The 27,106-nt window shown below is 36.1% G+C and overlaps 2 protein-coding genes across 3 annotated transcripts in view; one reads left to right on the top strand and one right to left on the bottom strand.

Annotated features, from left to right (window-relative positions):
• Nucleotides 1-1,164: 1,164 nt before the first annotated feature.
• On the bottom strand, nucleotides 1,165-5,886 carry si:ch211-107p11.3 (GT1 domain-containing protein). 2 transcript variants are annotated; one of them, XM_067442943.1, is made up of 6 exons: nucleotides 5,276-5,886; nucleotides 5,049-5,119; nucleotides 3,877-4,059; nucleotides 3,734-3,795; nucleotides 3,388-3,528; nucleotides 1,165-1,202 (listed from the first exon to the last, which is right to left on the bottom strand). In XM_067442943.1, the coding sequence occupies exons 1-6, from the start codon at nucleotides 5,434-5,436 to the stop codon at nucleotides 1,191-1,193; spliced, it is 630 nt and encodes a 209-aa protein (XP_067299044.1). In that variant the 5' UTR covers nucleotides 5,437-5,886; the 3' UTR covers nucleotides 1,165-1,190. The 2 variants fall into 2 exon arrangements, with proteins under 2 accessions (XP_067299044.1, XP_067299043.1); XM_067442942.1 differs by lacking the exon at nucleotides 1,165-1,202 and having other exon boundaries at nucleotides 3,336-3,528.
• A 130-nt stretch (nucleotides 5,887-6,016) lies between these two features.
• ext2 (exostosin glycosyltransferase 2) overlaps nucleotides 6,017-27,106 on the top strand; it is a 34,436-nt gene continuing 13,346 nt past the window's right edge. The window contains exons 1-9 of the mRNA XM_067442940.1: nucleotides 6,017-6,175; nucleotides 7,277-7,617; nucleotides 7,722-7,945; nucleotides 8,157-8,246; nucleotides 13,219-13,335; nucleotides 13,419-13,614; nucleotides 18,013-18,152; nucleotides 18,487-18,580; nucleotides 25,363-25,494. Of these exons, the coding sequence (XP_067299041.1) occupies nucleotides 7,303-7,617; nucleotides 7,722-7,945; nucleotides 8,157-8,246; nucleotides 13,219-13,335; nucleotides 13,419-13,614; nucleotides 18,013-18,152; nucleotides 18,487-18,580; nucleotides 25,363-25,494 (1,308 nt within the window). The 5' untranslated portion in view covers nucleotides 6,017-6,175; nucleotides 7,277-7,302. The remainder of the gene's footprint in view (nucleotides 6,176-7,276; nucleotides 7,618-7,721; nucleotides 7,946-8,156; nucleotides 8,247-13,218; nucleotides 13,336-13,418; nucleotides 13,615-18,012; nucleotides 18,153-18,486; nucleotides 18,581-25,362; nucleotides 25,495-27,106) is intronic.

Here is a 27,106-nt window from a genome sequence, read left to right as displayed (position 1 = left end):
CCCCGTGTGCATGATGACTGATTTTATGGAGTACATGCACATTTGAGTTTGTTATTAACCCATTAGACTATAAAATTTAGATGTTTGAAAACCACCAAACTGACCCCAAACCAGCCCAAATTTTGTCCACCTGTCCAAACCCATTTTTACTCGCACAATAAAATTCAAAACCGGGCGGAAACCCACCCAATCTGGCAACACTGCCCTCTATTCAATATAGTCATTTCCGGATCGCATTTTTTCCCCTCCACTCTTTGCATTAATTATTTATTTTTACTCAGTAACGGATGTGGTTTAAAATGTAGCGAAGTACAATACTTTCATCAAAATTTACGTAAGTAAAAGTAAAATTACAGATTTTAAAAACTACTTAAAAAAGTAAAGTAGGCTACACAGAAAAACTACTCAATTACAGTAACTGTTAACACGAATAGGCTAAATGTAATTCGTTACTTTCCACCTCTGCTGTTAAATGTTTACAAGGTAAACGATTTATTTGTCAGCTACTTGTTAGTGGCTTTTAATGGTAGATAGGCAATAGATTTTGCTTGCCTTAAAATCACTCACAGTGGACACAACCAACACTGGATGATATTCTTATGATGCTTCTTGGATGAATCCTTTGGTCATGCAACACTCTACTAATGAGCTAAATACAGTAGTCAGATCAGATCTATCAATCAGAATGGGGGAAGCAAGATTAATAATCTCTGGTCTAACACGTTCTGCATATAACAGGTGTCCATACTCGTTAATGTACATGTTAGGGTCCACTCCATTATATTTCAGCAAGGTGTAAAGCCCAACCCATTATGATTCAGTTTGGTGACAGAGGCTATGTATGTCAGCCTTTTTAAATGACCCTCCTTTCCAAGCGTGCTTTCTACACGTAAATGTGTAGAAAAATCTTAAAACACATCTCTTCCAATTGCACCTAACCAATAAAGAATAGCACTTAACTATCCATGAATTTTTGTTTGCCCCCCCCCCCCCCCCCAAAAAAAGAAATTGTGTATTGTTGGCCTTGTTTGTTTCGTTGCTTCTATTGCTCTCCCCTTTTTTGTAAGTCGCTTTGGATAAAAGCGTCTGCTAAATGATTAAATGTAAATGTAAATGTAAATGTTGCAACTTGTGAATTTTTAAATATTGTAAGGAAAACAGTGGGTTTATATAAAATGGTTTATTGCATATCAAAGACCACCCTGTAATGAGAAAAAAAGGCAGATTTACACAGTAGTTTCAGACAAAAAAAACAAAACAAGTAAGCATAATAAATATTTAGGTAAGTGCAACTAAAGGTGCACTATGTAAAAAAATGTCAGTAAAATATCCAAAAACCACCAGGCCAGTGTTATATATTTTGTTCAGCTGAGTTCTTACAATATCCCAAATGTTTCCAACTATTTGTAAATCGTGAGGAAATTGCTATTTTAACCAAGGAACCGGGACATGTGATGGAATCCCCAGTCAATTGTGTCATATCTGCGTTACTGCGTAACTAACTCTTACTGCAATGTAAAACACGTGTCATAGCAGCCGCTGAGCAAACGCACATAGTAATGTCATAACATCATTTTCAACACACTAATATGATAAACTAGAGCTGCGTTACCCCAAACTCTTGACCAGAAAAGCGGAAATGCCGCCAGCGACTGTGGCATAATAAAAGAGCCGCTGCTTGCGAGGCTTGTGTTGCGTTCATCTCATTAACAATCGCTTCAGTGGCCTTGCTCAGCTCCTTAACATTCCTCTACAACTGCACTCAAACTTGACATCATCAAACTACGCTTTTGTTTTGAATAGGCGCCCTCTAGCGGACGGAAAAGTTACATAATGCACCTTTAAGCCCACTTTCATTTTTGAAATAAAAACATATATACAGTATACAGAATTTATTTACATTTTTAACTTATACTTTAAAATTGCAGAAATGAACAGAGAAAACAAATATTTCATTCTGCCCATCATTTATCGACGGGTCCACTTCAGGGATGGAAATTAGCACCCACCACCAGCCAAATGCGGGTGATTTTGAGTTGTGGCGGGTAAACTCGCTTCACCTACCGGCCACCGTGGCAGGTAAATAAAAATAGCATACTGTTTCCCCTCTTTGTAAACTTTGTTCAATGCATGCGAGTGCGGCCGTATGTCCGAATATGACCAGTCGTTTTCGCCGTCATTACCCGGATGTAGTACCAGAAGACGCGAATACGAACTCGCGCGCACTGAAAGAAGATCCGTCACTGCGCATCATCCGAGAACGCGCACTCGTCTCACAGCGCGCAAATATTGAGTTCTCTTTCAAGTCTTGTGCTTAAATGGACAAACTCACACAAAAAGTATGTCAACATGTCCATCTTGATTAGTATCCAAGCAGACAGTCTGAATATGCCTCAAGTGAACGTTATACAGTCGAGAAAGAAGAGCATATCCCTGCACTAGGTCTTAAAGGGGCAGTAGCCTTTACTGCTGTCTGTTTAATGTCAAACAAAAGGACATCACTCACTGCTCTTGAATAGCTTTTGTAAGTTTAATAAGGATTAATCTTTAATTTAAACAGTTAAAATATGCAGTTATTTTACATTTGATTACTTTATTGAATTTCTGTACCTTTCTGCAGGCCATTAGGCCTGTACATTAGCTATTATTAAATGTACACATGAGTGAGGTCAAGTTAAACATTTTAGTTTGAATTGTATTTTATACTGTGGATTGTTGCAATGTGCTAAATAAATATTTGCATAATTTGTAATTGATTAATATTTGAAACTTTAATATTAATTTATGCAATCGCAATGCCTTGATTTTTAGTAAAGTTACACAGTCACAGTATTTGCCATAAATGCAATGGTACTAATAGTTGGCATAATTTCTTTTGGTGTTTCGGTTTCGGAATTTTCAGAATTTTTATTTCTGTGCATCCCTACTGACAATGTTCTGCTCGGTGTGTCGTCAACACGCTTTAGTTTCATTGTTGGGACTAAAAACCTAAATCTGGAAGCCATAAAAGATCACGAATCATCCAAATGCCACATCCAGGTAAAAAAAAGCGCACAGAGCACAGAGCCCTACTCATTTAATGAAATGTATATCAGTTCATGGTTTGTGTGTGTATAAGAGAGATAGAGAAAATGTCAGTATTTCATTGAGACTTGCGATTAAATAAACTGCTTAAGTATTGTAGAGCTTGTAGTATAAATTTTTCACATGCAGTTACACATTGTCGGTTAAAAACAAGAAAGTGGCTGGTAAAAACATGGAGTGGCTGGTAGATTTTGAAATCCACCAGCCACAGTGGCCGGTGGACAAAAAAGTTAATTTCCATCCCTGGTCCACTTAGGTACACTTTTCCTTTATTCTGACAATCCACTATAAAACATTACTTACATCCAACTTCCTGTCCAACAACTGTATTTCCTTCTCCACTTTGCGCATTTTTAAGGCTCTGTATGCCATTTCTTGCTTTCTGTTGAAGATCTCCACTTGGAGATACTTTTTGTATAGGGTCTTAACATCTTCCACAGGTTCCTTTAAAAAGAAAATGAGCATTAAAACATCTTCATGCATTTTATATAATTAAATAGTACTGTAATGCCCTGCCACATACACTTTATTAAATAATGTATTAATATTAATTTGTAAATGGTATTTATTAAACATTTATTATATAATTTATTTAATACTATGATAACTGATACCCTACAAATTCAAATAAACAGAGCTGTAAACTTACCGAGTCCAGCTCATCATCTGATAATATAGGTGGCGGAAGGAGGTTCATTCCATGTTCAGTCACTGAAATTAAATGATAAGAATGATGGTATGTTTACTGCAGTATTGATTTAAAGAGACAAAGAAAGAAAGTGGTCTGCATACCTTTGACATAACTGCTGCAGCCAGCCACATCTCCTGGATCAGAGCAGCAGCCGCCAACTATGTGCTCTATGATAGGACCCTCCACGTCGTTCTCAGGGGGCAGCTCCTCTTCATCTATGTACTCCTCTTTTGTTGGGACTGGGAGTAGTCCCATCGTCTTCAGGGCAGCCTTTCTCTTGTTAGCTAAATTATGTGCATTCTTGAAGTTATTCAATTCAAAAACACTTCAACACAAATTTTGAGTTTCATTTAGACCAGGGGTTTTCAAACTGGGCCCAGGCCACAAGGGGGTGCTAGGGGTCTGCAGAAAATGTCACAGGAAGAAAAGTGTAAAACATGTACACGATAAAGGTTTGGTCACAACTTACATCTGCTTTCCAAAGACTGACCAAAGATCATAAGATTTATCTTAATTTATAGATTTGTATTGAAAGCCATGCATTTATAAACCCAGAAATGTTATAAACAAATCTGTGTTGTATTGCACATGCTTTAAGAAATGGTTTGTTTTCATTCTAGAGAGTTTCTCCTCACCCCTTGCAAGTCACTTGTGGTTTTAAGACCTTAGTATCTCTAAAACTGTGTGGGAAACAATATTTATTTTGTTACATTATAGTGCAATATATATGGTTACACTTTATTTTAAGGTGACGTAGTAGATACATTGTACCTACTCAAATAAGTAGGCCTACTGAGTAATATTAATGAACTACATGTAGTATAGAGTTACCGTTAGGGTTTGGTTTAGGTACTTTAATTATGCATGTTTTTTTAAATTATGCATAATGTACTGTTATTGCTAAAGTAATTACATGTAATAACATGAACTCACTTTAAAATATATAACTTTGACTTGACTTAAATAGTGACTAAAAAAGAGAAGGGCCTACGATATTTCTTAATAGAACTTAGAAAAAAACTAAAATATCCAGATAATTTGAGTACATTTTAAAAGCAATTTGTTAAATTGCGCATTGTTGTATTTATAATATTATGCTTACTATTTTCACACACACAGTATAGATGGGTCTTTAAATATTAACATATAGCTGCCTTTAGCCTATATTTTAGGAAGGGAGTCCCAAACAAAAGGGATTATTATTATTATTATTATTTTTTTTTTACAAGGCCCTTAGGCTGGAATCACAAAAATCGAAAAACCCACGACCTACCACTTTGAACGATGTTCTTGTATTTGGTCTTGACTTGCTGCCACGTTCTTCTGGGACCCATAGGGTTGGATCTGAAATTGAAATGTGGGCGTGACAAAGAGCAGAATTTGAGAAAGCTACCTAGATATTAGATTCATACACTAGCTGTCAACAAAGCATCAGCGTCCCGTATACTGCATAATGAAATTAGTGCCATACTAATTACATGTTACTTAAAATATACTTACGCATTTAATTTGATAGATATTTTTCGCCACGCATCCTGACGGACTTTTGCAGCCGCTATTGTATTCCCTTTGGTTTTTATTAAATGTTTAACTTCGTTATATCCTTCAATTAGAAGTTGCAATTCAGTAGGGCTGAAATATGCAGCACGCTGTTTAGACATGATGTCAGTTGGGTTAGACGAACTTCTCAATCCTCACACGAACCCTCAGTTATTTTCATAAACAGCAGTCTTCTTGAAATTAAATCCGAGATATGTGTTGAAAGAACCGAAAAAAAAACCCTCAAATTTCAGATAGCCTATCGAGCAGGCTCAATCCGGGATATGTAAAGTAATCCGGGCTTTGTTAAACCACAGTCGAAGAACAGGACCCAGAGGATTGTTTCTTGATTAAAAACACCAGACATATAGAAATGTTTGCCCTAATGTTCAAACTAATTCACAACAATAACGTTTAAAGTTATTTACGCCGTAAGAAAAAATGGTGGCTGCCTGAAACGATAAGCTGATTAGCTGTTGTGTATGGTTGTGTCTTAAAACGCGTGAGCTGGCTATATAGACACATAAGGAACGTGGCATTAACAATCCCAAAATGCTGTCTAGGTAGGCGGCTCACTAGGTTTCTAGACGCAACCTATGGCTCACAGTCGTTCTTCCTCAACATCAGATGGCGCTACGCAACCCGAATGACAAGAACACTGTGTGACACTTCACGTGAAGAAGAGACGAATTTCTTCTTTCCTGTCAGCTGTTTCTGTAGCGTAAGCAATGTGTGTTGGGATAATAAACAAAATTCAGTGAAAAAAAATCACTTTCAGTCTTTACACCATACTGGACCAACAAATGGGATTATGGTTGAGACGTGCTGAGATTTAAGGCCCGTAAACTGGACACCGTGAAGGTTAGTTAATATATTGTAGTGGCTAGCCTAATGTTAACGTTACCTGCTATCGTTAGCGAGTGTGTTTGGGATTTACAACTCAAGACGGGGCATGTTTTGAGTAAGACGTTGAAATATGGCCTGCTTTTATTAATACATATAAATCATAAAGAAATAAGATCGACCGGTTTATAATAAATGTAATTTACTGAAATTTGAAGGGTTAATCATATGATAGATTAATCGATATTTCGTATAATAAATAATTAAGTTAGAATGAGAAATCAGCAATACAATATTTAGTTTGTAAGTAAATTGATCAATAATATAAAACACTATTGGAACGAACAGTCATAAATTGACAATCGATGCATCAGGTATATCATAAATTTGAACTAGAACAATCTATCCCATAATAAATTATTTGGAGCTTGGTGGATTAATCATATCTAATACCAATTAATTTATTAATCCTTTAAATTGTAAACAATGTATTATCATATACAATAAATTAATTGGAATTTGGATTAATCATGATGATACATTGATCGCTATTAGATAGATCAATGGTATAACAAATCAATTATGACAAACAATCATATATAAATGTAATTAGATGGATTACCCATGATAGATTCAGTGGAATTAATCAGTCATATACATAATAAATTAGAAATAGTAAAATTACTATTTTTTATTTTATTTTTTATTTAATAACTAATAAAATTAGTTATTTGTAAGTAATTAAGTAAGTATTAATAATATGATAGAAGCACTATTCGAAAGAACAGTCATACATTGTCTTTAGATGAATCAGGCATATGATGTATTAATTATATCTGATACCAATGAATTTATTAATCCATTAAATTCCAAATTATTTATCATATAAAATAAATTAATTGGAATTGTATTAATTGTGATACATTTATTGGAATTAGATAGATCAATCCTATATGTTTGATCCATCTTATTACATTTTAATATAATAAATGAGAACAATCAATAATCTGACATGTTCATTTGTTATTAGATCATATATAAAATTAATTTTAAAGATTACATTCAGTTATTATATGTTTTTGTGTAGATGTTCATCAGTGGCATTTGTGTCTTCTATAGTGGTTTTGCTTCTGGACAGGCTCATCATGTGCGCAGCAGTGAAGTATGGTTCCCGGGGCCCTGCTCTCATTCCCCGCATGAAGACTAAACACCGGATCTACTACATCACTCTCTTCTCTGTTGTCCTGCTGGGGTTGATCGCGACCGGGATGTTCCAGTTCTGGCCTCACTCCATTGAGTCCTCTGCAGAATGGAGTCTGGACCGCCGTAGTGTGCATGACGCGCCATTGGTCAGGATACCTGTGAGCAGCTCTATTCCTGAGAGGGGTGACCTGAGCTGTCGAATGCACACGTGCTTTGATGTGTATCGCTGTGGCTATAATCCCAAGAATAAAATCAAGGTAATGCACAGACAAAAAAGTGATTGTATTATTGATTTGCATTTATTAGGTTGGATGTCGTTCCAGTCAAAATGCATTGTTCTATTAATCGTGTTTGTCCACAGGTGTACATCTATCCTCTTCAGAGATTTGTGGATGAGGTAGGGGTGCCCATCAGTAGTACTGGCCTGTCTCGAGAATACAACGACCTGTTGAGCGCCATCTCAGACAGCGATTTTTACACTGACGATGTGACTAGAGCGTGCCTGTTCATTCCCTCCATTGATGTGATGAACCAGAACTCTCTACGGATTCGTGAAACTGCTCAGGCACTGGCCATGTTGCCCAGGTAGATATAATATTTATCTTCTGCTGTACAGGGATTTCAATGTTATTTTAATTAAAGTTGTACCTCTCTGCTTTTCTCTATTATGGTGTCCCTTGTGAGCTATTATATAACTTCTATATTTTAGTTTTTAGGAACATATCAGCTTTATATTGAAGTCATAACTGTCTGAATCAAGCTATATATTCAGCGTGTTTATGTGATATTTTTTCAGGTGGGACAAAGGCATGAACCACCTGCTGTTTAACATGCTTCCTGGAGGACCCCCTGACTACAATACAGCTCTGGATGTGCCTAGGGACAGGTGAGAGTTAGGAGTCATTAATAACTGGCACACAAAATTGTTAAACTTGACAGGAATTCTGAATGTTCTCAAGTAATATTGACATTATGTACAACATAATTCAGAAGTTTGGGATCCGTAAGAGTTTTAAAGGAATAAAAAGTGACGGTGAAGAATTTCATTATTATTTTAAGCATTAGGGAAATGGGAAAATAATCTTGCACATTACATGCAAGTTTTTTGTTATTGCATTTGTGGATTAACTGCACAAAGTGTCAAAAAAGATGTTATTTATGTTTCATTGTATAAAAATGTTTACTTGCTCAAAATAAGTCAAATCAATCAATTAAAAAAAATCAATTAGGGCTGGTCCGAATACCATTTCTTGAGCTTCGGTAGTAATCAACACTATGTTTGAAGCTTCGAAGGCAGTGGGCTGAACATATTCTTCTCTCTAATAAAGGCAGAATCTTGAGATTCTCAGTGGCGCGCTTCAAGCAGGCAGGGTTTATATGCTCTGAGAACAGAAACTGCACTAGTGATACAAAACACACAGGTCTGTTACTGGTAACAAGCTCCTATATTTGGCAGTAGATTGATTTAGATTGATAACAACAGCTAATTGATAATAACTCATGTAAAAAGGAAAAATTGTGCGCACATCCAGTGAAACTTTTGCAGGTGCCAGATTCAATATAGCATAAATTAAAGTAAACAAAAATCTGCTCACTGCTGTTGCTGCTCCCAAAGATTTATTTATTGTTATTTTTTATGATTGTTTATTGTATTGGGTTGTATTATAAATGTTCTTTTTGTATTGTTATAAAATCCCTTTTTTAAAATTTCTTTATGATTGTTAATGATATTGGTTATTGTATTTTATATATATTCTCTATATAGTGATTTTTTTTTTTTTTTTTTGACACTATATAGGATGATTGGGTAATTTGTTCACAAATGAGGTCAGGTGTGATGGTTCATACCTGTTTGTGCTTGATGTTTACCTGACAAAAGACCTTTTGGGTTGAAACGTTGTCTTTTTTAAAATAAATATTTGGGAGCAGCAACAGCAGTGTGCAGATTTTTGTTTACTTTAATTGATAATAACTCATCACCGGTTACATCAAGGGCTGGGTATTGTTAGGAATTTCACAATTCGATTTAATTTCGATTCTTGAGGCTTCGATTAGATCTCGATTCGATATTGATGTATAAGCTTTGATATTGATTCATTAATAAGTAAATACGCAAGTAATTAAGTACCTGAGTATATTTTTAAATAATGTGTGCAGTATTACCGATGTTTAAGAACAAATTGACCCCAGCATGTTTCCTGTCATGGTTTATTTAGCAGAACATACTGTACAATGTTGTACGTGTTGACTACAAATCACAACTGTAACAAACAGGCGCGTTATTAACACCACTAAAGTGCATGTAACTGTAAGTATATTTCTTTCTTCCTATACATTTAAGTTATAAAAGAAATGTAAACAGAAGCACAAAATGTGCATACTCATAAAAAAAGTGCAACCATTGATATTATAACATTATTATAACAGTGCATGCACACGCACTGACATGTGACACTGAGGGTAAATTTCCTCACCGTCACATCCCTAATGGGTAAAACGACTAATACATTTTGTTCTATTATTCTATTTTCCACAATGTTAAAACAACGCAGCTTAACCCAAAATACAAGTTCAGGCATGTGCTTCTGTCTATTCAGGCTCATGCAGTTGTGCGCTCTACACAGAGAACACTCCAGTTGCAGGGAACACTTTAGTAGGCTAAGAAGAAGCAGCCCCACTTTATATAAGGTGGCCTTAAGTATTATGTACTTACATCAAAAAATAAGTACAATGTACTTACTGTGTTCAAATTATATTGCAAAACACTTTTGCTGATATTGAGGTGGGAAAGGGGTAGAGTTAGGGACAGGTGTGGTGGTGTGGGTCAGTTTAAGGGTAGGGTTAGGTGTAAGGGAAGTGCCAACTGTGCAATTACAAATGTAACTACAGAAATTAGTTACAGACGTAATTACATGCAGGTATTTTTTTTAAATGTAAGTACAATGTAAAAACATATATACACAATAAGTGCATTGTATCAAATGATTAATTACAATGTTAGTACATAGTAGTTAAGGCCACCTAATATAAAGTGGGTCCGAAGAAGCAAATATATTTATTAAGTATAACGAAATTGGGTTCCTTCAACTGTCTGTCCTATTAAAAACTGCTTGGCTATATCAGATAATTGTAAAAAAGAGTATTGTATTTTGCCAGATTTTGTAGTGTAAACATATTTAAGTGTGAATGAGAACCGTTTCAAGGGGAATGCCAGGTATGAGGGGAAAAAAAAGAATAGAATATTCAAATCCCAAAATTGAAAATTGAATACCAACCCACCGAATGAACATATTAAAATAATTAGGTCCAGCCCTATTGCACTAAGGATTCTGTTCATCAAAAGATCCAAAAAAATGTTAAGTCGCCCATCTGTTTTCAACTTTGCTAATAAGTGAATAAATAATAATAATAAGTAATATGAGCTCAGAGATCCACTCGGTCAACTTTACTGAAGTAAACGCTTCATATATATAGCCATGTTTGAATCAGAAACTGGTTCAGAGGAAGTGGAAGAGTGAATTATACAGGCTCATATGCATGTTTCTGAGTGATAATGCGTTTTGTGCATCTCTCTCAATGTTGTACACAAAATAGTAATTAATATGATTAGCCTTTTGCATGATCAAATGGCTAATAATGTGATGCTACTGTTACACAAACCACGTTTCTATTCAAGTCAGGTAAACTACCTTCTAAAAATCTGTATCGTTAGAAATGCTTTAAACAACTTAGACCGTCAGAAAAGGACGGAACTTAGAACGGAGAGAAGCATATAGTTCATCATAACATTGTAATATACATCATATGCATAAGTCTCCTGCTATATTGCTACATTTACCTTTTTTTTCATATCAACAACAATACCGAGATAACTTGGCTTCTCTTGAGACCCCCCTGCTTCCAAGCATAGTAACGATGTGCTAAAGCCTTTGTTCTGCATGACCTTATTCTACACCCCTTAATCATACCCAACAACCCCTAAACTTAAATGCTACAAAAAATACCTTAATAATAAAAAGCAGTAAATTAGGAGTTGGAGGCAAAAGTTAATAGTGAATATGTGTTCCCAATACTAAAGTGTTACCAAAAACATCTAACCAACCCCAAACTTTAAAACAGTAGTGTTGTCAGATAATCTCTATACTTGATTAGGTATTATTCATATTGTGAGGACAGTATTCAAATCCTCATGGATTTATTTTTAACTTTTCATTTCGCCAGATTGCAAACCCACAGAACTATTTTGGATAACTGTTTTGAATTCTTGTATTTTGGTCTCATTCTGGTATAGTGAAACCTAAGAAAGATTTGTTCTCCTACATTTCATTATTCACAATATTGTCATTTTATTTAGTTTCAGAAGCAAGTGGTGTTTATTATATAGCTAGCTAATATAAACTGATTTATATTTCTTCATTAAAATCAGCCCTGAAAACACTACCATGAAAACTCCCCAAATTTGATACCAAGACTAAAGTTATTTACAGCTACTGGTGTATTTGATTTTATTTCATAATTGACAACCATAATTGTTCAAATTAATCTCAATTAAGTTGCAGTCTTTGACTAATTCCAGAGGTGAAAAAAATAGTCATATCACTGAATACAATGATTAACTTCTGATAGAGTTTGTATGTTATGTCTGCCAGTTGAGGGCAGTGTTGTCTCTATGATTGACCTTGTGGCAAAGCAATGTCACCTGACTGAGAAGCAGTAATTGCTCCCATATCCTCACTTATATTTTTTGATCTTATGAGATATTTGCTCACAGAAGTTTTGCAACAAAGTACTGTTTTATCTCTAGGTTAGTGAGAGTGGATTGACACATGGATGTCCACAATGACATTGAACCTCAGCACTATCAGATTAATGCCATGCTTAAGCAATCCATGCTGGATTTAAGTATAATTTTGTTGTTTCAACACTCATGATATTGAGATAAATTGGAATGCTTGCAATATATAATAATAATAATAATAATAATAATAATAATAGCAGACATCCATCCCAACATATCCTTTCACACAGATCAATGTCACATAACTGCCCTTTTCAGATATAAACCCAAACTGTCACCTTGACTTCTTACCAATTACGTTTTCTTTTCTTTTTTGAAAATTGTATTTTACTTTTTTTTCTTCACAAAAACCTCAATGAATACTTAACATAAAGGAAAAAGAACAACATACTAAAACATTAAAAAAAAATCTATTATGTATTTGCAATACATAATAAATCCAATTATCTATTATGTATTTGCATCTATGTATGTATCAACATCATCGAAGTGTTTCTTTAGATCAATAGATCAAAGATGCAGTGAGAGTGATCATGAAAGAAAAGAACACACTACCGCCTAAAGCAGGCAGACAAACATAATCTTCTGGTATTTACTGCAACATAGGCCATGTTTCTCAGCCTATTACTTGGCCGATCTTTTGCTTTGGGTGGAAAAGGTGAGTTTTATGTACTAGAAAGCCCTGAAATGATGAACACTTATCTGGAGCTGTAGGGAATTTCCTGGGCTCATCCAGCTGTGCTCCATTTGGCGTGCAGCCTCATCAGAACCAGCTGCCCGTATGTGCATATGTGTGGGGTGAGATAAAAAGACAGTGTATGTTGCGTGGCCATATTTGCAGCTCTCCCTATACTTGCTCCATTCCCTCAAACCGAGCGGTGTTTGAAGTTTTATTGACTCATCATATAACTTGGATGCAAAGGCAACTCTGTTAAATGCTTCGGAGTGGCATGTTCGCACATTTGTCATGTAAAACCAGATTAAGGACGTGTTTTATCTTCAGCGCCTTTTGCAGATGCTCGCGGCGACAGAGTTGTCATTTTCATTGCGTTTGTTTCAGAGCCCTGCTGGCTGGGGGAGGCTTCTCCACATGGACATACAGGCAGGGTTATGATGTCAGTATCCCCGTCTATAGCCCCTTATCTGCTGAGGTGGACCTTCCTGAGAGGCAACCAGGGTGAGTTCCTGCTCACCGACATTGATTAGTTGGTTAAGATTTAATGATAGAAAATGCCATTAAATAATGTGCATTTGCTGCAGGCCACGGCAGTACTTCATTTTGTCATCTCAGACGGCCATCCATCGGGAATACCGTGTGGAACTCGAGAGGCTGAAGGAGGAGAATGGGGAGGCCCTGCTCCTCCTAGACAAATGCAGTAACCTCTCTCAGGGTTTGGCCTCAGTCAGAAAGCGCTGCTATAAAGGACAGGTCTACGACTACCCACAAATCTTACAGGTTGGTGTCTCTGAACATCAATTCATATTAAACAGAATTCAATTAACATGGAAATTGACATAATTAATATACTAGAGTATTATATTATTTAAATATTTAAATACCACATATTACATTGGATACATTATCATCTATTGGTTCTGATAATTTTTTTTATTATAAACATATTATTAATTATTTTTTCTGATGTCTGAAACTCTTGAGTTTTGTCATAAATAATAGATCATCAGTGTATGAATAAAGGCCATCCTACCTTTTGAAAGCTACTGCTCTTAGATTCTTTAAAGGGTTTACCCAAAAATGAAAATCGTTCATCCACTCGTTCTCATCGTCGTTCTAAAACCCGTAAGACTTTTGTTAATCTTGAAAACAAAAATGAACATCTTTTTAATGAAATCAGAGCTTTTTGTTCCTCTATTGACAACCTATGCAACCACCACTTTTAAAGCCCAGGAAAAAAGTAGAGACATCATTAAAGTAATCATGTAATTCTAGTGGTTTATCCTCAATTTTATAAAGCACCTTATATCTTGTAATATAAGAGGTCTTTGTGCCATTAAAGCATCCTGCAAGGTTCATCAACCCTCTACAATGCAAGTAAAACTCTCGCATATGCAAGTAAATGTTTACTCTGGGTGACTAAATATCATCTATCATTAGCTAAAAATATCAAATATATCCTTATATTTTACTTGTGTGTGTGTGTGTGTGTGTGTGTGTGTGTGTGTGTGTGTGTGTGTGTGTGTGTGTGTGTGTGTGTGTGTGTGTGTGTGTGTGTTAGTTTAGCATAGGTATATTTTCACTTGATGAACACTGACTGAGCATGTGAGTTTCTCAGCTCATCTGATGACGTAGGCTACCGTAAACTCTAGTGTAAAGGGGCACAACTCGCCGTCGCGTTAAGTTTGAGTGCGTTTCTCAAAAACTCATGTGTGCGCATGTGAGAGAGAAAGGGCGAGAGTCTAGCTTTTAAGAACAAGCAGAAGATATGCCGTTTTTTCGGTAGTGTGTGGAAGTAATGCGCAAACAGCAATCTCATTGGATGGCGCTCACCTTTTCCTGTCCCTGTTTTGATTTCAGCAAATCTGTTTCAGTGAATGCTGTCAACGTGATTAATATTCATGAACCCAGCAGCTCATCAGTCCTTAGTGTGTTGTATATTGTTATTAATAGTAGAATTATTATTATTATTATTATTATTATTATTATTATTATTATTATTATTATTATTATTATTATTATCTTATTATATTATTATTGTCTACATTTTTTACAGAAACACCAACAATATCTTAAGCACCCCCACCAGTCCAAACTTCAGTTAAATTACAAATATGCAATTCATACATGGTTACCAGCAGTTTTAGTTCTAATTACTAATGTTCTATTATTAAATAATGCTTGATTATCATAATATCATAACCTAGTCTAATGCTTGATTGACATGTTAAGAGTATACATTCAGATATTTAAATAGCTTTGCCATTTTACAAAGATATTGATACATTTGGTGGAATGTATATTTATATATATCCAAACTAAAAAGTTTACTAGCCAGTGGCGATTCTATTGCCAATATGTGCGTAGAGGTTTATGTTTATTAAAACGTATATTCCCCGTTATATACACTTCATCTAGCACAAGACTTTGATGAAATGTTCATCATCGCAACATAAACCCCCCACCGCTGCCACTCAGTCACCTAATGGCTGACAACTGTTTTGTTTTGTCGTGTCCTGTTAAACAACTTGTTTGTGCCTCTGGACTTCAGAAGGACACCCACCTCAGGAACAAGTAGGTTTAGGTTTATTTAAGGTTTGACAAGGCAGAATATTGCAGTACAAAACCCTGAAATGTGTCAAAAATAACATACTCAGAAACAACCATTATATACCTAGTTTAAAACCAGCTAAAAATCACACAATTCTGACACAATGTAAAGATGATGGCATGTCAATTCTGACATGTTATCATTAACTTCTGAGAGTACAGCACAAATACACACACACAAAAAAGCAGGACTTCATACAATCAAACACCTAAAGAGTATTTGTGTAAAAATGTAAGAGCACGTGGAATAAAAGAAAGTTAATGTCTTTTGTTTTCCTGTGCTGCTGCAATTGATAACTTAACCACGGATAGGAAGCAATGCAGTGGTGATGAACTGTCCTTAATTGAATTAGTTCGCAGATGGTGTATTTTTAGAAGTAGATGGTGTATTTTTAATGGCATCTTGGACCGTGTTGTAGGATTATATGTTTGTTTAGAGCATTTGAGTGGCCTTTTTTGTGTGTAACAAGGCACAATGTAATGGAAAGTTCGCAAAGAAATTTGTGTTGCTAGATGAAGCAACCAGTTGTATTTGATTTTTGATTGTAAACTATTTCATAACGCTTTTTCTAAAAGTGACAGTTTTATATGGTTAATGATGTATAAAATACTTATTCACATGCAATAGTGAGGTGGCATTGATACTTTTTTATGGTACGACATTAGCAAATTATCATAACAGTGGCCATTTACTTTTATATACACTCACCTAAAGGATTATTATATTATTAGTATACACTCACCTAAAGGATTATTAGGAACAACTGTTCAATTTCTCATTAATGCAATTATCTAATCAACCAATCACATGGCAGTTACTTCAATGCATTTAGGGGTGTGGTCCTGGTCAAGACAATCTCCTGAACTCCAAACTGATTGTCAGAATAGGAAAGAAAGGGGATTTAAGCAATTTTGAGCGTGGCATGGTTGTTGGTGCCAGACGGGCCGGTCTGAGTATTTCACAGTCTGCTCAGTTACTGGGATTTTCACGCACAACCATTTCTAGGGTTTACAAAGAATGGTGTGAAAAGGGAAAAACATCCAGTATGCGGCAGTCCTGTGGGCAAAAATGCCTTGTTGATGCTAGAGGTCAGAGGAGAATGGGCTGACTGATTCAAGCTGAGATAAGAGCAATGTTGACTGAAATAACCACTCGTTACAACCGAGGTATGCAGCAAAGCATTTGTGAAGCCACAACACGCACAACCTTGAGGCAGATGGGCTACAACAGCAGAAAACCCCACTGGGTACCACTCACCTCCACTACAAATAGGAAAAAGAGGCTACAATTTCCAAGAGCTCACCAAAATTGGACAGTTGAAGACTGGAAAAATGTTGCCTGGTCTGATGAGTCTCGATTTCTGTTGAGATATTCAGATGGTAGTGTAAGAATTTGGCATAAACAGAATGAGAGCATGGATCCATCAGGCCTTGTTACCACTGTGCAGGCTGGTGGTGGTGGTGTAATGGTGTGGGGGATGTTTTCTTGGCACACTTTAGGCCCCTTAGTACCAATTGGGTACCAATTCGTTTAAATGCCACGGTCTGCCTGAGCATTGTTTCTGACCATGTCCATCCCTTTATGACCACTATGTACCCATCCTCTGATGGCTACTTCCAGCAGGATAATGCACCATGTCACAAAGCTTGAATCATTTAAAATTGGTTTCTTGAACATGACAGTGAGTTCACTGTACTAAAATGCCCCCCACAGTCACCAGATCTCAACCCAATAGAGCATCTTTGGGATGTGGTGGAACGGGAGCTTCATGCCCTGGATGTGCATCCCACAAATCTCCATCAACTGCAAGATGCTGTCCTATCAATATGGGCCAACATTTCTAAAGAATGCTTTCAGAACCTTGTTGAATCAATGCCATGTAGAATTAAGGCAGTTCTGAAGACGAAAGGGGTCAAGCACAGTATTAGTGTGTTCCTAATCCTTTAGGTGAGTGTGTATATATATATATATATATATATATATATATATATATATATATATATATATATATATATATATATATATATATATATATATATATATATATATATATAAAATATAATAGTTATGTTTTAATAGTTAATAGTTAATATTATATGTTTTTTTTTTTTTTGTACAAAGAAACACTGAGCTGTTTTTTTGTGTTATTACCTCAAGGAATATATTAAAATAACAAAAACCCATCCAGGAGCGATCTTTACCACCGCAGCACATTTCTTCATCAGTGTAAGCAATAGAAACAAACGTTGTTCCTGTCCACCACGCTCATCTCCCGTCCAGCCCTGTCTAGACAGGAAGTATGCTTATCATCTGGGCTGGGTGCTGCAGCACATCTGGGAGACGTTCCACAGTAAGGAGGAACGGAGGCCAAATCCCTGTGAGAGCCATCACCCCCCCTTTTCAACACAAAGCCCATCTTGACTCTGATCCTAGCACCTTTCATTACAACCCCTTCATTTACACCACACACCTAGATCACACTACTGTCTATGTTACAGCATCACTGAAGAGGTCTGGGAGTGTATCATTATTAGAGATAACAAATGTGTCCCCTGTGTGTTCCGTAGGAGTCGTCGTTCTGTGTGGTTCTGCGCGGGGCACGGCTCGGGCAGGCCACTCTCAGTGACGTGCTGCAGGCTGGATGTGTCCCCGTCATCATGGCTGATTCTTACATTCTACCTTTCTCTGAAGTACTGGACTGGAAAAGGTAAACCTCAAAATCCCAGTGTTGTCATGCATAAAGCATTAATATGGTCATTTACCTGACTTACTAATCGCCTTATAGATATTTAATGAAGAAAATCATGATGGACACTTTATCATATCTTCTGAAAATATCGAGCTATCACTAAATATGTTATTGCTCAACATATAAGTAGTTCATGAACAAGCACATGCACAGCAAACAAAAGACATGCCGTCATCTTGAATCAGTGCATGTAAAAAGCACTGATTAAATCCAAGATGATGGCATGTCTTTTGTTTGCATGCACTTGTGTTTTTAATATTTAATATGTGTGTGTGTTTGTGTGTGCTTGCAGGGCGTCCGTTGTCATTCCAGAAGAAAAGTTGCCAGAGATGTACACTATTTTGAAGAGCATCCCTCACAGACAGGTGGAGGAGATGCAGAGACAGGTGAGAATGTGATTACAGGATTGTAGTCAGAGAGAGAATGTGCATTCATTGTGGTGTTTGATAGGTAATTTTCAGTTTTTGAGCTGTATTTTGGGTTTGTCCAAGGACAGAAAATTAAAGTGAAGACACTTTTTGTACAATTCACTCTGTCATTTACTGCAAAAGTTTAAGCAGAACTACAAAACACACTGTGAAAAACTGGTCCCTCAACCCGCTGACAGTTACTAAACCATACCAAATGCTGTCAGAACTGATGGCTGAGTTCAATAGCAGCTGAGTCATTCTCATACTAAATGCAAGCAACTCTCTCAGGTTTAATACAGGGTGAAGGCAAGGTTAAAGGAGTCACAACCTCTCTTCTCCACTACATTCTTTCTTCCTTTCAATAGAGTGCTAGCTCCACTATGAAAATAACTGTTAGACAGGTGGGTTGATGCCAAAAACAATATTCCTGCAAGTGTGTGCTTTTGATTCTCTAAAGATGAAATTTCTCTCGCAAAAGTAAATCATGATGAAAGCTAATTTTAAGTATTAGTGATGTATCTTTATCCAAACAAATTGTTAACCACACACTTTCGCTTTAATTTTTTCCCTTCAGTTTTTTCAGCTGTACACTTATATTAAAGTGGCTAAACCACATGGAATACATGTAAAGAGATTTTGGTTTCACTCTGTTATAATTATGGTCTATATGTTGCCATGTAGAATACACCAAGGTAACCATTATTAATAATAATTGCATCCTGCTACTATTGGCATTGCTTTTTGAAGCCAATTGAATATTTCTCAATCTCATGTTGAATATTTTGTATGAGGAGAATGTTGTAGTTTAGTTCCACAGGTTGCTGAGTGGTGTTAGGACTTAGTGTGCAGAAACGCATCTTGTGCTGGAATTATGACATGGCACGGAGCCAGTGCGATATCAGCCCACACTTGAACACATCTTGATCCACTCGTTTCTTACTAGCCTATACCACCTCCAGACAGCAGAGCGATTGTATGGCTGCCATTGTACAAAAGAACCAGTTCTTGAATACCTTACTTGGATTAAAAAAAAAAAAAAACACTTCTTTGTTCTCGATCTTGCCAGAAAACAACCCCCTTGAACTTTCAGGGTAGGACTGCATTTTATGCAGAAAAAAAATGCAGAAGTATTGTAGACAGTTGTGAGGAATAGGTGTAGTGCAGCTTCTCTGCATTTTAGCCAATAGAGGGAGCAGCCAACTACTGTACTTCATGGTGTGATCTCCTTGAAGTTTTTCATCCTTCAGTTTGTGCTTTTTTGCCTTATTGTCATTTAGTATTCTGAGTACAAAGAAGGATGTTATTTGTTGTATTGGTAGTTATTTAGTACAAAATAATGCACTAAACTGCTGAATCTACAATGTGAAATTTTCAGCGAGACAATTGTGGTTTCCCATAGCGAATGAGCCCGGTTATTTTTAGTGAATCAAAACTGCTAACTGTGTTGTCCAACTGATTCTTGATAATGAATGGCTCTTATGAACCTAAGAACTAATTGATTTTGTTAGCTGTTTGTTCCAGAACTAATTCATTTTGTTAGCTGTTTCTTTTTTGGTGAATCTCAACCTTCCAGTGCAATCAGTGAAGTCCAGCCTATTCCTAAACTAATGACTTGTAAGCTGAATTTCATTTTATAACATGTAAATTAACTTTCTGTGTTACATTGATTTTAAAGTGTCATGACACCCCAGCCTGGTCATTCACACCTCAGCTTTGAAAAAAAAAAAATTTGCACTGGAAATGAAAAAGTTGGAGTGTAGAGGGTGGGAAGAGGGGAGAAAACCACCAATAAAACACAGAACTTTAACACACTCATAATGCAGACAAATTAATATTTAAATATGAACGCAAACTGAGTAGGGGGAATAAAGAATAAAGGCATAGTTTCTTTTTTGGCCATTCTTCTTATAATTTTTGGTCTACATTATTGTTGTCTTCTATGTATCAGAATAATCCATCATGCTATCTTGAGTGTGTGTATGTATATAATTATATACAATTTAAACGTAATCAATTTTTAAAGACATAAATCAATTTAGTTACTGGGTAGATACTTTATGCCAATAATGTCCAAACTTTTTTATAAAAATAAATAAATTGAATATTACACTTTTTGTTTGTTTGTGTAATATAATTTAATATAGTTAAGTCCAATTATTGGATTGCTTTTATGCCACCTTTAGAAGTCAGTGAAGTTGTTAAAAAGTTTGTAATTTTATTTACTGATCTCATCATTTGGCAATATAATTGCTTTTCTTTTTTCTAAATATTTCTTCCTTTAATGTGCTAAAGAAATTGTTTAAGGAACCATTGGAGATTGGAACCGGAATCATTCAATTCTTTATGATTCCCATCCACAGTTATTCAAAAGTTATGTTTTACATAGAACAGTGTCTTGTTAAAATGTAGAGGAAGGAATATTTCTTGTGTTTTCAAGAGTGTATTATATGAACAATCTTAAGTGTGTCGGAAAAGCAGCCAAACGTAGCAGACATTGGTTCAACTTTGCTTTTTAAAACGGAAGAATGAAATGGCATAGAAAAAATAACAAATTTTCCATTAATAATAAGCATAATGATTGCTAAGGCTTGAGACATAAATAAATGTTGTTACTGACTCGTTACTACGAATACTAAGATACTTAATGCCAATAATGTCAGTAGTATTATAAAAAATAAATAAAATTAAATCTTGCAAAAGAATTTGTTTGTGAAATATAATTTAACATAGTTAAGGCCAATTTTTTGATTTCTTTTATGCTTTTAAAAGTCAGTGAAAGGTCGTTAAATAATTGAAGTAATTTAATTTATTAAAATGATCTCATTATTTGGCAATAGAATTGCTCTTCTTTTTCTAGATATTGTTTATGTAACTATTAGAGAACCAGAATCATTAAGATGAACTGGAAACGGAACCATTCAATTCTTTATGATTCCCATTAGCAGTTATTCTAGCAAACGTTGTTTTATATAGACCAGTGTCCGCCCAGTAAAAGCGTAGAGAAAGGAATGTTTCTTGTATGTTCAAGAGTGTATTGTATGAACAACCTTAAGTGTGTCAGAAGAGCAGCCAATGTTTTCTTCTCTCACGAGACTCCGTCTCTTCCCTCATAAAAATTCTTGCAAGCGTTCAAACGGGGCGGGTTCAGCACTTGGTGGGTGCGGTTTTCTCTCTGCCTTCTCCTAGTCGGAAAGGAAACTTTCATCACAAGCTGATTTATGGGCGGCTGCGCTCCCCTTGGGATCAGAAAGTCTTTTTGAATCCTCTTCCCCTCTCCATAAAAAGAAAAGCTGTTTTTGTGTAGTTGTATTTCTTTAAGGTTTAAGAGCCAGGCCCTTGGGGGCCGGTGGAAGGGGGAGTGACAGCACTCTTCTAATGTGCTGAACTGAGTTCTGGGTTGGGAAAATGACAACAAACACACCAACCAATGAAGTAATGAAAAAGGAAATAAGTAAATAAATAACCTTGATGCAGTGATTTTAGTTCACTTAAGTGAGAGTTACTGAAATGGTCAGAGGGTTCCCAGTTTTTAGTGTTTTTATGCTATTTTAAAGGATTCTAATTTTGTTTTGGAGGTCTCATACGACAGGTTTACATGCATCAAAGGTCAAAAAACATTTAATTTTCTCGTATTATAAAGTACATTACACATTTCACCACACACTGTAAAGACTGTAACATTGACGTTGATTTTACCATATTAATCCAAACACGAATCTGATGATGACACGTTGGAAGAACTAGTTATTTAACCAAAACCACCATTGCAAGAACTGGACCAGGATTATTCTCACTATAATACACTACTCAGTTTGAGGTACATTTTGATATATTGCGACTGTAATTCCTCAACATCCACATTAAAGGGATATTTCACCCAAAAATGAAAATTAGACTATGATTTACAAACTGTCAAGTCATCCTAGGTTTATATGATATTCTTCATTCAGAAGAATACAACCAGTGTTATATTAAAAAATGTTCTGTCTCTTCCAAGCTTTATCATGTTTTGAAGTCCATAAAAGTGCATCTATCCATTATAAAAGTAATCCATACGGCTCCGGGGGGTTAATAAAGGCTGTCTAACGTAGGACGCAGACATAGTGTAAGTTCCAGTGACGAACGCGGAAGCGCAAGGAATAGAGCAAAACAACTTGGTTCTCGTGAGAACTAGCATAGTCACACCTGAGTGTCCTACGTCATACGCTGGAATGCCAGTCTCTTGTGAATGCACATACGACAGTTAGTGGAAATTAGATATATCATGGGCTAATGTTTATTTTGGGGTGAACTATCCTTTTAACTAGTGTATGTCCGTAAACAAACCGATGTGTACATTTCTAATTTATTGGGGGGCATATGTTGGAACTGTATCAATAATAGCGGTGTGAATCATCACTGGTCTTCAGTTTTTAATTACATTAGCATGTTAACAATTAGATTCGCTATCACGATGCTTTGCATCTTCAATTTTTTTTAATATTACAGCAAATGGCTACATTTTTGTCAATGCAGTCAGATATATGAACTCCTTTTTTATTTATCTGCTCAAAGAAAGTACACTTCCTGAATGTAGCAGATAACAGGACCATTTTGAACTAACAAACACTAGTAAATACTAAAAAGCGCATGAAACTGTCAAGTAATGTACTTGACTAGTGTATTATTATTATTACTCTACAATAGCGCTCACACACACTCGCCATTTTACGCTAGTGCAAGAAGCTTGTATGTGACAAATGATGTCAGAGAAACGGCAGTAGGCTATAACAGCTATAATCGATTATGGTCTATTACTGCATCGATGCAGAATTGTCCGATCAATAACAGCGCATACGTTATTCCAGCGCATATGCGTTATTCCAGCCCTAATGTGAATGACTGATGCAACATAAATTGAACCACTCTTTACCTTTACTCAAAGTAGTAAGAATAACAGACAATATGTATCAATATACACGGTTTTAGGTAATAGTAGCCCACAGCTGCATAGCACTATTTCAGTAAGACAATAATAACCCGAGTTATACAATACAAAACTACGTTTTGAGAACCCAATAGAAAATATATACATCTATAATCATTCATACTTACAGGTTGTGATTCTGAGAAGCAAGCTGGTCCAATTAAACTGGGTACTAGACCCATCTTCCAATAGCAAGCGTTTTTGCGATGCCTGCGTTGAACTGCGAGATTTGAATCAAAATACAAACGACTCATATATTGGCGGTTCTGAGTCGATTCTTTCTTTTGGAAGGCAACCACTTTCTTTATCGTACATTTTTGACTTTACAACATTGCAGAATGTTTACATTCACAAACAGCTATATTACACACTGCATGAAAGGGAATATTCGAAAAACCATAATAGGGGCACCTTAAAAGAAAGACCATTAGAGCTTCTGACGTTGTTCAGTAATTGGCCCAGAAAAGTGTAGGAAAGCCATTATTCTTTTTTCCAATACTCAACCTGGTCTCATTTGACTCTTTGTAGTTGGACCTAATCTGACACTGTTTGCGGTCAGGCCAGGTAATGAGGCTGCCCCCAGCATGCACTTGGTTGGCCCTATTAAAGAGAACAAGGTCAAACAGGACCAGGAAGGGTGGAGCTGGGTCACTGCGGCATGGCGCCTCCTAGCAGGAGATAGCACTGTTTTATGGGTAATTAACTCTTATGTGCTCCTCGCCCCTCACTGCTGGAGCCTTGGGTTTGTTAATGGATCGGCAGCGGAGAGCAAAGAGTGTGTGTTCTTGTATTGACAGATTATTTATAGATTATTTTTTCATTTTAAAGAACAGGGTTTAATTTTTAAAGCTTTAAATCAGGTTAAAATTACGCCAGCGGCCAGACTTTTGTAGTAACTGGTAAAAGTATAGGCTACTTTATTCTCTAATGGTGTTATGGAAATTATTTCTTATTTTAAGAAGGCAAGATATTTAAAAATGTTATAAAGCCCCTTATTCTCAACAGGGCTGCATTTGTTTGATTAAAAATACAGTGAAAACCGTAATATTAAGTATTACAATTTAACACATTAATATATTTTTTAACATTTATTTATTCCATGTGATGGCAGAGCTGAATTTTCAGCATCATTCTCCAGTCACATGATCATTCAGAGATCATAATAATATGCTGATTTGGTGTTTAAGAAACATTTAACGTCATCAATGTTGAGAACATTTTTGCTGCCCATGCCTAATGTTTTGGGGGAATCCTTGAAAAAAAAATTCTCAGGATTCTTTGACAAGACAGTTCAAAAGTTTAGTATTTATTTGAAATATATATTTTTGGTCAATACAAAATTCTTTACTGTAACTTTTGATGAGTTTTTCTCCATCACATCAGCATTATAGTAGCATGGCAAATGTGAATACATCGCAGTGTGTCCCTGTGCCGGTGTGGAGTAAAATGACCTGACCTCTGCTCTTAAACTTTAGCTGCAGTCTCAGTGCCACTTGAGTGGAAAAGTTAAAAGACTGATAGTCTAAAGGGCTCATAACCACCTGGAATGGTCCCTGCAGTAATGTCACCAGTGTTTTAATGGGCTGTTTTGCCTTTGAAAGTGTGTAGGGGTCATAAAGGCACGAGCAGGATGGTGGGAGTGAAAGGATGTGAGAGGCCTTATCTTTTGCCTTTGGTTTGTATCTTTCACATGGTTTTTCTGTGCTTATATATTTCTGTTTATCAGTTGGTCTGTGCTTTGCTGCTGTTCCCACAAATATTTGAATGCCATGCTATTTATTGTGTTTCCTAGGCCCGCTGGTTCTGGGAAGCCTACTTCAGCTCCATGAAGGCTATTGGCATGACGACCCTCCAGATCATTAATGATCGCATCTACCCATATGCAGCTCGTACCTACGAAGAGTGGAACAATCCTCCTTTAGTTGTAAGTAACCTTTTGGTCTTTTTTAAAATGCAAATTCATAATGAGAGCACAGTTAGAGCAGTTTCTTGGAGAATAATCAAAATTCTATAAGATTGAAGTCTGTTCTGAGTAATTCAGCGTGATTTATTTTATTTATTCATTTATTTGGTGACTTTTTTGCTGTTTGAATTATAACCGGCTCTAACAACAACATAAAAGATTTGCTGGAGTACTATATTTTGATGTAGATGTAAAGTAGCTAATTGTGAGCCAAATTTAGACTAGGTGTAAATAGGCCTTTACCCTAAATAAGCCTTAAAGTGTTAAATCAGTATCAAATGTTCAATTTGTATCCAGTTCTTGTTCTGGACCCACTTTATATTAGATGGCCTTAACTACTATGTACTAACACTTTAATTAATAATTTGATACAATGCACTTATCGTGTACATATATGTTTTTACATTGTACTTAGTTTTAAAAAATACCTGCATGTAATTACGTCTGTAATTAATTTCTGTAGTTACATTTGTAATTGCACAGTTTGCACTTACCTTACACCTAACCCTACCCTTAAACTGACCCACACCACCACACCTGTCCCTAACTCTACCTGTATCCCACCTCAATATCAGAAAAGATGTTTTGCACAATTTGAACACAGTAAGTGCATTGTACTTATTTTTTTATGTAAGTACATAGTACTTAAGGCCCCCTTATATAAAGTGGGGCCCTTTGGTTTTTATAGAATCTGATCCTTGTGGTGTGTAAGGACATTAAAGGGATAGTTCACCCTGAAATGAAAATAGTCATCTTGTACTCACCCTGCTGTCGTTCCAGTCCCCTATGTCCTTCTATCTTTTTCAGACCTCAAAAGCGGAAATTAAAAAAATAGTCCTGCGCATGCTCCTCCATATAAAGACAATGAATTGCAACCAGGCTAAAACATTACAAAAATGATACAAAAGTATCACGCAATGATACAGTGAGATGCGCGGCATATATGGAAAGTGTTCAGGAGGCATACAATCAGGTTTTGCGAGAAAGAAACCGTAGTATTCAGTCAAAATATTGAGCTTGAATGTTACTTTGTTCACATTTCTGTAAGTGCGTGCGACCCATCAGCACCTCACACAATGTTGTCATGACAACCGGTACACAACATTCACTTCAGGAGGTTTGCCTTATGATTAGTATTATTGTATTATTTCTTATCATATACCTTATATAATCATATACCGTTTGTTTCTATTTAGCCTGATTTCTCAAAATTGTGCGTGTGTGCTAATCCTGGGTACCATGAAAACACTGCGGCTGCTGGCGGCTTGCACACACTCATAGGAACACACTCATAACAGCCGAGTTACTCAATTCAGTTAAAATCAGTATTTTGTCTAATTTTCTTTCTCGCAAAACCTTATAGTATGCCTCCTGAATGCGCATCTCCCTGTTTCATTGCTTGATACTTTTGTATCATTTTTGTAATGTTTTAGCCTGGTCTCTATTTACTGCCATTATATGGAGGATTATGTGCACTGGATTAAGGGCACTGGAACAACAGTAGGGTAACGGAAATATGGCTTTATTTTCATTTCAGGGTGAACTATCCCTTTAAATGTTTTTTTTTGCAGCA

The sequence above is a fragment of the Pseudorasbora parva genome, chromosome 1 (assembly GCF_024679245.1).
Source record: "Pseudorasbora parva isolate DD20220531a chromosome 1, ASM2467924v1, whole genome shotgun sequence".
Classification (NCBI taxonomy): domain Eukaryota; kingdom Metazoa; phylum Chordata; class Actinopteri; order Cypriniformes; family Gobionidae; genus Pseudorasbora; species Pseudorasbora parva.
This window is presented reverse-complemented; position numbering and strand designations above follow the sequence as displayed.